Source organism: Centruroides vittatus, unplaced genomic scaffold (assembly GCF_030686945.1).
Source record: "Centruroides vittatus isolate TY-2023 unplaced genomic scaffold, ASM3068694v2 contig_884, whole genome shotgun sequence".
NCBI classification, from domain to species: Eukaryota; Metazoa; Arthropoda; class Arachnida; order Scorpiones; family Buthidae; genus Centruroides; species Centruroides vittatus.
The window spans coordinates 3173687-3188546 of NW_027122576.1; the positions used below are offsets into that span (position 1 = coordinate 3173687).

At 31.9% G+C, this 14860-nt stretch overlaps 1 protein-coding gene across 2 annotated transcripts in view; it reads left to right on the forward strand.

Annotated features, from left to right (window-relative positions):
* LOC136983711 (M-phase inducer phosphatase-like) overlaps positions 1 to 14860 on the forward strand; it is a 62586-nt gene that overhangs the window by 24282 nt on the left and 23444 nt on the right. For both annotated transcript variants that reach the window (XM_067280540.1, XM_067280541.1), the window contains exons 8-9: positions 2319 to 2462; positions 5019 to 5144. In XM_067280540.1, coding sequence (XP_067136641.1) covers positions 2319 to 2462; positions 5019 to 5144 — 270 coding nt within the window. The remainder of the gene's footprint in view (positions 1 to 2318; positions 2463 to 5018; positions 5145 to 14860) is intronic.

A 14860-nucleotide genomic window follows, 5' to 3' on the forward strand; every position in this document is an offset into this window, starting at 1 on the left:
AAAATTAAAGGAAATTTATTTCACTTCTGATATTTCATGAAAATTCAATAAATCAAAGAAATCAAATCAAAAATAATAATTTAACTTATTGATGTTTTTTATGTAATTAAATTGTATTATTTCATATCTGATAAATAATGAACAAACTAAAGCAAAATACACCATTCAATTCTAAATTAAAAGCTGGAACAATTGGTGCCAGCTTGAAAGTTAATTTAAATACTGATTTATTCATAGGAAAAAAACAGAAGACTAAAATAGAATAAAATTTTTTTATGCTGATAAGTTTCTTTGAAAATAAAAAGAAAAATTTTATTAATTTTTAGATTTGGGTTTTGCCATTACTGTTATGTCTTTTACGATGTTGGGAGTGGTTATCATAAGTTACAGTCAATTTTATATTGTATATTCAAAATAAATAATAATGAATTTTAATTGTATCATTAATAACCATTAGAATGTTACAGAATCAGACAACAGTTTAAATTAAAATAAATCAGATGATGATTATATGAGAATGTAATAGTATATTCATATAAATTAAACTTGATTCATCCACCAATTCAGCAAAAACATGTTTTTGCTGGATTGCTGGGAAAGTCAAGTTTAATTATATATATAATAATCTATTTATTCACAGCATAGTACGTTTATATGTTATCAAAAGCAACATATCAGTTTTTATCAAACATTTAACTTATCAACACAAAATATTAAATCATTTAAGAGTGTAGCGTATTATTTAGACAATTTTATCATGCTCTTTTTTTTTTCTATGTGAAATTAAAACTTTACAGACAAGGTACAGACATTCCAAGAGGCTTTCTAATTTCAGAAGACCTAACCAAAATAGTAGTTAAATGAGTAGAGAATCCAATGATTGCTATATTTAACAACCACTGGATAAAATTAGATGAATTACTTATTATATGGAGGAATGAGTGACAGATAAATGCCATTCTGAAGGATATATTAACAACTCTACTGGCATAAAGCTTAACATTTACTAAATTAACAAGTCTATAATTTACCAGTTTAAATACTACTGTAATTGAAATACACCAAGATAAGAAAAAGTTTTAAAGAAATTGAGAAAATAATATACAGTGGTACCTTGGTGCTCAAACCACTCAGAACTCAAATAATTTAGTATTCAAACACATTTTCATGGAAAAAAATTGCATGGTTCTTGACTTGAACAATCAAAACCCACTGGAACAAATTTTTGGTTAATAACAAATATTTTCATTTTAACTTTAATTTTGTCAGCTATAAAAAAGTTTTCTATAAAAAAAGTGAGTAACTAATTTAAAAACAAGATGAAAACTTAGAGCTGGTATCTTCATCAGACAAAATTATGCTCAATCCAGTTTTTTTTTTTCACTTAATGCAGACTGAACACATCATGTTTTGCAATCATTCCAACTTGATGAAGTATTATGTTAAGATTTGTTACATGTTCATGAGTTGTTACTCATCAGTTTCTTTAATGATTTCTTTTTGTAGGTTTTCTTCATCAATAGCTTTTGGGCACTTTTCTGTTGTGTATCATTTAGCTCAAAATTTTTTATGATTTTTGCATGCTGAGTTTCTTGTTAAATTGTGTTAAATTCTAGTTTAAATAATTAATTGTACTCTTGGGGTGTGGAATGCATTAATCTAATTTACATTATTCCTTTTGGAAAATATTTGTTTGGTACTCAGACTTTTGGAATGAATCAAGTTCGAGTATCAACATACCACTGTATTACAAAAATATGTAAAGTGCATTACGAATCAACACAAACAGTAAGATTGGATTATTAAAGGTGGTTTAGGTTAGAACTCCTAGTATAATAATTTAAATATCTTTTCCACATATTATATTTTGATTCATATTTTTATAATAATAAAAAAATATGTATTACTCAATAATATGTCAAGTTCTTTCTGTAGTAGGCATTATTAAATGCAATATTTAATATTCAGCTTTCAAAAATATTTTATTTTATAAACATATAAGGCTATAACTGTTGTCTTTATTGATTGGAATAAAATTTTAAACTGTATGTTAAATGCTTACAAAATCCATTTATAAGTTATTAAATAACTTATAAATGGATTTTCTATGATTTAAATGGATTAAACTTAATAATTTCAATAAATTAAAAAGAAAATGAATATAGAAGTAAGAATCTAATATAAAATAAAATTTTATTTTTATTAATGCTGTGTTTTTATAGTAGTACTTAATCAGCATAAAGTAATAAAGCTGAATTCTACTGTAAAATTTAAATATATTTATACTATATTTTCATTTCTGCTTTTTAATTTTTTAGGATGAAAATTCAGAAATGCCATTCATGTATACAAATCTTATCAGTAAGCCTTTAATAATTTCAACTGCTGAAAATTCAGAAAAAAATACAGATGCTAGTACTTTTGAGTCATGTTCTGTAAAATCAACATTACCGCAGAATGAAGTAATTATTTTATTTTATATTTACTCTTAAAGTATAAAATAAAAATTAAATTTATATTGTTTTTTAAATTTACTTTTCTTACTCATGTTTTATATTGTTCTGCTTTATTTCTATTTTGTTTTGTTTTTTAATATATTAAGGGTAGAAATTATTTAAATTCAGAGTTATAAACAAAGTTAACAATTACAGTATTATTTTTTAAATGTCTAACTGTTAGTATTAGAATTTTCTTACAATATGTTATTGTTAAAATGATATTACAATATAATAATGGTTAAACTGTAAGTTATTCCATCTTGAAAATACAATACCCGGTTATGCCTTTTGTCTTGAGATAAGTTTTATTTGGGCCTTTCCTCAGATATTAAAACGTATTATAATTCTACTACAAACCTAAATACAAAAGTGTCAATAATATCGAATTTGTATATCAAGAAATGATAAAGCAGTGCAATAACGAGAAAAAACAGGCAGCCTTGGCATTATAAATTTTTATGAATCTTAAATACATTTGGTATATCAAAATTACTGTTCACAGACACGATTCAAGACTGAAAACTCGCTTACTTACTGTCAATTATCCCAATCCGATGACATCTCTATGCTCCACCTACACCAAAATTGCTAAGCACTAACTAAATTGTGTGAAAAATATGACATTATAAGAATATGTAACGATGGATCACTTCTGGACTTTAAAATTAACCTAAACTTCATCAGCAGAAAGGATGCCCATAAATTTTGTTATAACTTTGTTAAAATCACTGAAAATTCTTGGTAACATCTAATTATTTGTTGTTGTACGTTTGGGCAAATCCTTCTTAACAATTTATCTTAAAGGTACTAACAGTGCCTCGCAATAAACTATGTTGGTTAATAATCACTACAAAGTTGTGTAATATGTATCTTTATCATGTATTAATTCTTTAAGTAATACATGTATTTGTACCACCCCTTTATAGGGAAACTTTCCCTGGCAAATAAAATTATTTGATTTGATATAATAATGGTTAAAATGAATTTTAGGATTTATTATTTTTGTCATAAACTTTAAAAGTTTTGGACATGTTTAAATGGAGTTATGCCAATATTTAAAAAAATAATTAAATATTTTTTTATTCTAACATATAGTGTATGAGCAATTATTTACTGTGACATTGTCACAATGCCAGGCTGCAATTTTTCATCACAATGCACTTACATTTAGTAGTGTGTTGCCCCTGTACATCATACTTTTCCAGTTAACAATAAAGGCATGCTACTCTGTTTAGGAGAAAATGTTTGAATTGAAATAATATGACTTCTGACCCAAAGTAAAAGTTCATATATAGGGTACGTTCGTTAAGTCGAACAAGTTAAATGCGTTAGTAACGAATCGTTCAAAAAGTAGTAATCTCGCTCAGTGTGCACGCTTTGCGGTGATGACGTTTTGAACGAAATGCTAACAAAGCTCACGAAGGAAAGAGTGAGTTTACTTCGTTAAGAAAATGGCGCCTGGCGATATCGATGTTTCTAAATCTACTCAAGTGTTTAAATTGTGAATTAAAAGGTGGAATGATTGAAATAACTGTCCACTCGAAGCAATCTAAGAAAAATATTTCGGATAAGGTTGCACTAGTAACATTCATATCTTCGATTTAGAAACAGCCATTTAGTTATAAACGAATCATTTGAAAAGTCTAACGAAACAAGAATAACGATGACGTCATTCTTGTTTAACTCATTTGACTTAACGAACGTACCCATAGTTAATCACAGCTTCTTGGTTTTATTTTTCCATATCTGGTCTTGACTTTCATCTATCTAACACATTCTTGAGATTAAGGAAGGACAGACCATAGTGGGAATTTATAGGTCTACAATTTTTCAAAATACAGCCCAAAAATATGTAATTTTATCTTTAAGTATGAAAAAACAAAATAATAATCATGTTAGTGTTTTTCTTGACATGAATCAATGTCTAATAGATTTGAACAAATATTTTAAATATACATGTAGTTTATCAAGAATATCAGATTTACATTATTATATATTTATGCAGTAAACAGTTAGATATTCTTCCATTCCTGGAAAAACTAAAAGTTGTTTTTTTTTTATTATTATTCTTTCATCAAATTACTCAGTAATTATTTTGTAACATGCAAGATATTGATTTTAATTGGTACTTCAATACAAAAATTTTTATTAAATCATTAATTTTTATAAGATTCAAAATATGAGTAGGAAATATACAGTAAATCATAAATAAATAAAGTTCAGAAATATATAGAAAGCATTTGTTGGAATTACAACTGAATTACTGGTAATTGAGAAATAAGTGTAAGTAATATTATTAAAATAAACACTTTATATATGAATAGTCTAATAATTTCTGAATCAGATACATGATTTTCAATACTAAAGGATTAAACAGATTTTAACCTTTTTCAATATAAGCCATTTATTTGTATGGGAACATGATTTAGAGGTCATGAATTTATATGTCCGTATAGCTTAGAGTTTATTATATTGTAATTAATCTGTATTCATTTTTAATAATTATTTTATATATTGTAGGATAAAAAACTTGAAGAATCAAGTTCATCATCAAGACATAATACTATTGAAGTTAGGACATGTAATAAACGTTTAGAAGCAGAAACATTATCTTGCCCTATTAATTATAAGAGAAGAAGGGATACAGTAAATATAAGAACAATAAGTGATCTACAAGTAATAAAAAATGTAATTTGAAAATTTAATTAATAATAATGATAATAATAATAATAATAATAATAATAACTCTCCCGTGGTCACCACCTGGTCGTGGTGGGAGAGCCCAGTAATTTTACTGATCCATAGGGCAATGCAGGCTGGAGCATAAGCTCCTGGTAGGGACACCCATGCCAGTAAGGTCTATGGGGAGAAATGAAGCTAAGAGTGACCACACCCACATTCTGTGGAGATATTCATCATGGTAATAACTAGATCAAAGTGTGATACCGGCTCGGACGTCGCCCGGGTTAACAAGGTCCGCGTTCGTGGGTTAGGCAGAGGCTCACGTTCGAAAAATAGGTCACAGTCTCCCTTGGTTACCGGTGGCGAAAGCAGCACCGGCCCAAGCATGGCTACTGCAATGCCCTCAACAGATGTGAGGAACCAACCCAGCCTTGGTGTTTCTGTGGCAATTCATCCACAGACCACAAAGGCTGGAAAACCACGCCAACGGATGAAATGGACAGTAGAAATGAACGAGTTTATCATCCGTACTTATTACACCATCACAGAACTCGAAACAAACATGACAGCATACAGACAACAACTACACCATAGATTCACACAACAGTATCCTCATCTCACTGTCACCGAACAAAGGGTTGTTGATCAAAAAAGAACAATTATACACAACAACCTTATTCCACAAACAACACTTGAACTTATCAAACAACAGGTTGCTGATCAAATACATCAACAGACAGAAACATCTAACATTAATGAAGATCATGTAACCTGTCAGGATAATCCAGCAACAAGCATTGATAATAACACACATACAACAATTACCACTAATGATACTACAGACACTTCCTCATCCATCACTGATAACATAGACTTGGATTTAGTTAATACGCTCTCACTTATATTTCAGGAAACACTCACTAAATATACAGGTACAGATCCCACACAACGACCACGAATACCAAAAATCAACACGTCAAAGAAAGTAGGAAAAACACTAAATTATGTAAACACTCACTTACTACCACACTACATTCATTCAATTTCTACACTCGCAGACATTCATACATTAGTTTATGCTGGGGCAGTCACAGTAGTGACACACCATGGACTGAAAGTACAATCACAGACAAATACACAGAAAACACAATTCTATCACAAGCCTGCCTGGCAGAGAAGAATAGAAACACAAATAAATGACATTAGACAGCAATTAGGCAGGCTAACACAATACACTAAAAACAACATAACACCCAAATTAAGGAAACAGCTCAAAAACATTTTCAAGAAAATAAAAACACACACAAAACATGAACATCACAACACACGCATTACAGAATACATTGATACACTAAAACAAAAACTTGCTGCCAAAGCACGTAGACTCAAACGATACAAAACATGTACACTACGAAAACAACAAAATAAATTATTTACAAACAATGAAAAACTCTTTTACAGACAAATTAATAACAAAGCAAACACTGATACACAGCACAGTGGCACACCAACAGAAGAAGAACTCACAACATATTGGTCTTCTCTTTGGTCCAGTGCTGTCACGCACAATGCTGATGCAGGCTGGATCGAGGAGGAGAACAGAAACTTGCACAACATACCAACTATGCCCTGTGTTGAAATAAACATACATGATTTCCAATACACTGTTAACAGAACACACAACTGGAAGACACCTGGTGTAGACAACATTCACAATTTCTGGTACAAAAAGTTTACATCACTGCACCAGGAACTAGCTAAACATCTAACACACATCATCATCAATCCACAAGACATGCCAAATTTTCTTACTCAGGGCATCACCTACATGAAACCTAAAAACAACAATACCACAGACCCCACACAATACAGACCAATTACATGTCTTCCAACACTCTACAAATTATTGACATCCTGTATTGCAAACAAAATATACAAACATGTTGAAGAACACGACATTCTAACAGAACAACAAAAAGGTTGCCGTAGAAACCACAGGGGATGCAAAGAACAGTTACTCATAGATTCAGTCATTCTACGGCAAGCACACAGACAACACAGAAACATACACATGGCATATATAGACTACAGAAAAGCATTCGACAGTGTTCCACACAGTTGGCTGCTACATATCCTACACATGTACAAAATACATCCATCACTCATTGCATTCTTTCAAAACACTATGCAGCACTGGAGAACAACACTACATCTCAGGGCCCATAACACTTCCATACAAACAAACCAAATTTTTATTAGGCGAGGAATTTTTCAAGGAGATTCCTTGAGTCCTCTCTGGTTCTGCCTAGCCCTGAATCCATTATCCAACATGTTAAACAACACGCAATATGGTTACAATATCAGACACGAAAAAACAACACAGTATACACTGTCACATCTCATGTACATGGATGACATAAAATTTTATGCATCCACACAAAAACAACTTCATCAACTCCTACAAATCACACATTCATACACCAAGGACATACAAATGAAATTTGGCCTAGATAAATGCAAAACACTTCACATAGAAAAAGGAATCCTGAAGAAAGAAGATTTTGCACTTGGAAATGGAGACATTATTGAATCCATGGAAGAGGGTGAGCTCTACAAGTATTTAGGATTCCAACAGGCCAAACTAACAGAACATACACAAATAAAGCAAAGATTAATTAAAGAATACCAAAGTAGGTTAAATGCTATTCTCAGAACACAATTAAATGCAAAACACACAGTTAAAGCAATAAACACATATGTCATCCCAGTACTCACATATTCTTTTGGAGTTATACATTGGACTCACACAGATCTCGAGCAACTCCAAAGGAAAACAAGAACTACACTTACTAAGCATAAACAACATCATCCTAAATCTGCCACAGAAAGATTAACCCTTCCACGTAAAGATGGCGGACGTGGCCTGATTGACATAGTTAACCTTCACTACAAACAAATACAGTCACTGCGAGAGTTTTTCTACAAAAAACAAGAAACATCACAATTACATAAAGCAGTAACTCTAGCAGACTCAAATAACACACCTTTAAACTTACACTCACATCATATGGACACAACACAACATATAAAAAGCATAGACACCATTAAGCAATCGTGGGCTCGAAAGGCACTCCATGGCAGGCATCCTTATGATCTGGCCCAGGATTTTGTTGACAAAACTGCGTCAAACAGCTGGTTAGCTCGGGGATGCCTCTTTGGGGAGACGGAAGGATTCATGATTGCCATACAGGATCAGGTCATAAATACTAAAAACTACAGAAAACACATACTCAAAGATACAACACTCACAAATGACACATGCAGAAAATGTCACATCATGCCAGAAACTATACAACACATCACCTCTGGTTGCAAGCTCTTGGCACAGACAGATTATTTACACAGACATAACCAAGTAGCAAATATAATACACCAAGAGCTTGCAAAGAAACACAAATTAGTAGACATCCATGAACCATACTACAAATACATTCCACAGACAGTATTGGAAAACAACACGCACAAAATGTACTACGACAGAGCCATAATCACAGATAAAACAATTTACCACAACAGACCAGACATCACACTCATTGACAAACACAATAAAATCACATACATTATAGACATATCCATTCCAAACACTCACAATATACAAAACGCATGCACTGGAAAAATTAGCAAGTACACAGAACTCGCCCAGGAAATAAGGCATCTGTGGAGGATGGATAGGGTGCTTATTGTACCTGTTGTTCTCTCCTCTACAGGTGTCATACCACACACACTACACAAAAGCCTAGGCACATTAGAATTGAATAGAAACACATATATCACTCTACAGAAGGCCACTATATTGAATACATGTCATATTGTGAGAAAATTCCTGAATACAGACACACACACTGATACACTTCTTTAATTTCTGTTTTGGTTACTATGCCTTGACTTTGGTCCGGCATAGTACACAGCCACCGGTGTTAACCGAGTATATCTAACTTAATCCAACATAATAATAATAATAAATATAATACACCAAGAGCTTGCAAAGAAACACAAATTATTAGACATCCATGAGCCATACTACAAGTACATTCCACAGACAGTATTGGAAAACAACACGCACAAAATGTACTACGACAGAGCCATAATCACAGATAAAACAATTTACCACAACAGACCAGACATCACACTCATTGACAAACACAATAAAATCACATACATTATAGACATATCCATTCCAAACACTCACAATATACAAAACGCATGCACTGAAAAAATTAGCAAGTATACAGAACTCGCCCAGGAAATAAGGCATCTGTGGAGGATGGATAGGGTGCTTATTGTACCTGTTGTTCTCTCCTCTACAGGTGTCATACCACACACACTGCACAAAAGCCTGGGCACATTACAATTGAATAGAAACACATACATCACACTACAGAGAGGCCATTATATTGAATACATGTCATATTGTGAGAAAATTCCTGAATACAGACACACACACTGATACACTTCTTTAATTTCTGTTTTGGTTACTATGCCTTGACTCTGGTCCGGCATAGTACACAGCCACCGGTGTTATCTGAATATATCTCACTTAACCCAACATAATAATAATAATAACAACAACAACAACTCTCTCAACTTGCTGTGGTGAGAGAGCTTAGTAATTCTTATGACCACAGAGAGCTATGTTGGCTGGGACACCTGCTCCTGGTAGGGACACCCATGGCAGTGAGATTTGTGGGGAGAAATGAAGCCAAGAGTGATTGAACTCATATTTGTGGAGATTTAATCATGTTAATACAATTCAAATGTAATAATTGCTCAGACATTGCCCAGGTTAACAAGGTCTGTGTTTATGAGCATGGCAGAGGCTCACTTTCGAAAAACATCAGTCTCTCTTTGCCACCAGAGGTCAATGCAGCACTGGTCCAAGTATGGCTACTGCAATGCCTACACCAGTTATGGGAAACCAGCCTACTTTTGATGTTTCTGATGGAAATCTAATCACAGACCACTAAGGCAGGAATCCATGCCAGTGGATGAAATGGGCATCAGAAATGAATGAGTTTATCATTTGTACTTACTTCACCATTACAAAACTCTAAACAGACATGATAATAGTTATATCACTTGTTTTCACAACATTATCTTCATCTCAATCACTGTACAAAGGGTAGTTGATCAGAAAAGAACAATTATACGTACTACCTTATACCCACAAACAACAAATTACAGAACAATTACACCAACAAACAAATACACCCAACATCAACAACAATAACATTATCCATCAGGATCATCAAGATATATGCATTGACATATTGTTCCTACCACCACTATTTTCACTGATACTGAGAATATCAACACTTATTCACTGCCTGAAATAGATTCAGGTTTAATTCATACTCTCTCTCTCATTTTCCAGGAAGTACTCACTAAATTTACAGGCACTGACGCTGCACAACGACCATGCATTCCTAAAATCAGCACATCTAAACTAGTAGGTAAAAACTCTGCATTATGTGAACACTTACATATTACTAGATTGCATTCATTCTATTTCTTCACTCTCAGCATCCACACACTAGTCTATGATGGAGCAGTCACAGTAGTGACCTTCCATGCACTAAAACTGCATCCACAAACAGAAGCACACAAATCAAAAACATTTCGGAAGCCTGCCTGGCAAAGAATAGAAACACAAATAAACAAACAATATTAGACAGCAACTAGGCAAACTAGGCACAGTATGGTAATAACAAAACAACACCTAAATAAATGAAACAACTAAAAATAAATTTTCAAGAAAATTAAAACACACACAAAGCAAGAACAATACAATGTCCACATCACAGAATACATTGACACACTCAAACAAAATTTGCAGCCAAAGCATGACGACTCAAATGTTACAAAATTTGCTCTGTATAGAAACAACAAAATAAATTATTCACAAACAATAAAAAACTTTTCTACAGGCAAATTAATACCAAATCCACTACACATTCCCAACACAATGGCATGACATCTGAGAAAGAATTCATAAATTATTTGTCTTCTCTTTGATCTACTGGCACAATGCTGATGCAGACTGGATCAGAGAGGAGAGCAAAGACATGCAGGACACACCTAGTATGCATTCTGTTGAAATAAATACACAAGATATCAATTGCACAATGCAGAAAGCACACAACTGGACAACATCTGGTGTAGATGACATTCACAATTTCTGATTAAAAAAATTAACATCTCTGCACCAGGAACTAGCTAAACATTTAACTCATATCATCAACAATCCACAAGACATGCCAAATTTTCTCACACAGGGCTACACCTACATGAAACCAAAAACCACCACCACCAAAAACCCTGCATAGTACAGACCATTACATGTCTTCCAACACTTTACAAGATTCTTACCTCTTGCATTGCAAACAAACTTTACAATCATATTGATGAACATGACATTCTTACAGAACAACAAAAATGCTGCTGTAGACATCACAAAGGTTGCAAAGAACAACTACTTGTTGACTCTGTTATCCTATGGCAAGTTCATAAGCAATGCAGAAACATATACATGACATACATTGATTACAGAGAAGAATTTGACTGTCCCAAACATTTGACTGCTGCACACACTTCGCATCTATAAAATTCATCCCCAACTCATTAGTTTCCTTGGTTCTATCATGCTCCACCAAAGAAAAAGATTACATCTTAACTTCCATAAGATTCACAAGAAAACAAATCAAATACACATCAAGTGAGGAATTTTTCAAGGAGATTTTATGAGTTCTCTTTGGTTCTGCCTTGCACTTAATCCTTTATCTAACATATTGAACAAATCACAATATGGCTACAGTATCAGACACAATAAAACAACACTGTTCACATTATCACACCTCATGTACTTGGACAATATCGTATTTTATGCATCCACACAGAATGATCATCATCTCCTACAAATTATACACATATACTAAAATTGATATATAAATGGAGTTTGATCTAGACAAATGCAAAACACACATTGAAAGAGAAGTTCTGAAGAAAGGCGATTTTGTACTCAAAGTGGAGGTATTATTGAATCCATGGAAGAGGGCAAGTTTTACAAATATTTAGGATTCTAACAGGCCAAACTTACAGAACATACTCAGATAAAACAAAGGTTAACACTCAAATACCAGAACAAATTAAATGCAATACTAAAAAAACACCTAAGTGCAAAACATACTATTAAAGCTATTAATACCTAAGTTGTCCCTATACTCACATATTCTTTTGGAGTTATACACTGGATATGCACAAATCTTAAGCAACTCTAAAGGAAAACAGTAACAACACTTACTAAGCATAAACAATATCACTTGAAATTGTCTGTAGAAAAACTAACCCTTCCTTGTAAAGAAAGTGGCCATGACCTTACTAATATAGTTAACCTGCACTATAAATAAATTTAGACACTGCAGGAGTTTTTCCACAAAAAAACAAGAAGCATCAAAATTATATAAAGCTATAACTCTGACAGATAGCAACCACATACCTTTAAACTTACACTCTGAGCACCTGGACATACTTCAACACACAAAAAGACATAGATACCACTAAGCAATCATGGGCCCAAAAGGCACTCCATGGCAGGCATGCCTATGACCTAGCTCAGGACTATGTTGACAAAACTGCATCAAACTAGGGCCAGGAGTTTGATGCCTGTTTGGAAAGACTGAGGGTTTTATGATTGCCATTCAAGATCAAGTCATAAACATTAAAAACTACAGAAAACAAATCCTGAGGGATAGATACATCACTCACAAATGACTCTTACAGAAAATGCCACATTCTGCCAGAAACAATACAACATATAACCTATGGTTGCAAGATCTCACAGACTATTTACATAGGCATAATCAAATAGCAAATATAATACACCAGGAACTTATACACAAACACAGATTATTAAACACCCAGATACCATACTATAAATGTATTGCACATGCAATATTAGAAAATCACAGACAAAATATACGACAGAGCCATAATCACAGATAAAACAAAACAATTTATCAATCAAATTTTACAAATCATCACTCTCTCATTAACAAATGCAGTGTAATCACTTATATAATAGACACTCATGTTTTAAACACTCATAACATGATATAATAGACTGTTTCAAATACTCATAACATAAAAAATGCTCAATTGAAAATATCAGCAAGTACACTCCACTTGCTCAAGAAATAAGGCAGCTGTGGAGGATGGATAAGGTCTTTTTCGTATCTCTTGTCCTCTCTTCTACTGGTATTATACCATGTACACTACACAAAAGTCTAGAAACATTAAACCTTAATAAAAACATATAAATGGTACTACAGAAAGTTACAGTATTGAACATGTCACATTGTTAGGAAGTTTCTAGGTGTTGACCCACATATCAACAACACAGAAGTTTGATATAACACTTGTTTGGTTAGCTATGCCTTGATGAAAATTTAATGTTAAATGAAAATAGGAAAATATACAAAAATACCTGAATTATATTGTAACAGAATAGAAAATACATTACATGTCATTAGAAAAATTACATCAAAAATTACATGTCATAGAAAATAGAAGGATACAATTGTGAATTAAAATTAAACTTTAATGTCAAATACAAATTGGAAAATATGAAAACACTGGAATTATAACCGAGGAAGAATATATGGCATGAAATGCACTACATATTGGTTTAATAAAATCTCAGTGAGCTTTCCTATTGAAAACTGTGGTGTGACTTGTCCTTAAAATTTGTAGCAAATTACATATAGCTGTTTTGAAGATTTCTTTTATGAATTACAGTATAAAAAAAGTAGTATTTACAGGTTTGCTGCATAAAATGCAGAAGTTTAGTTAATTAGGGCTTACATAATTGGGGTTTTACTGTATTCATTTAAACTACTAATGTGGAATAACTACATAATTCTAAGTTATCTTAAAATACTCTTACATGTATATTTTTTTAAACTGGATATGCAGTTTCTTATCTTTTTTTCAAAAGAATTTAAATTCATTATTAATTGTCAAGTTGAATTTAATCAAATTTAATAATTATAAAGTAAGAATTGAAAAAAAAACCCTAGCAAGTATCGTCTCTGAGAGTTGTGTACAACTCTAAGATATTCGAGAAATTAAAATATTCTAATATATTTATATTCAAAATATAATTTTCCTTGTGATATTAAAATTTAATTATAGTTAAATATAAATTATGAAGTTAGGGAATTTTAATTTTGATAGATTACAATAAAAAGTAATAACATAGGTGATTTTTATGATTAAAAAAACTGGCTTATTGGAAAATTCTTAATTCATTTTAATTTTTTAATTTTGTTATAATCATAAGAAACTGTTTGAAAACAAATACATAAGTACACAAATATAATGATAAAAAGTAGTAAATGATATTTTCCATTGCCTGTACTTAATTGAATAAGAATTGAATACTCTCCCAGAATTCAACTAAAGTTTACAGAAGTCTACAAACAATATTCATTCACAATATTGAATGCTATATCTATTGTTGTGTATATGAAATGTCTAATTTTCATTATTTTTGATGGCTTATTTTTCAGCTTATGTAAACTGAATACAATATGTAGATATGTTAATATATATTAACATATATTAAT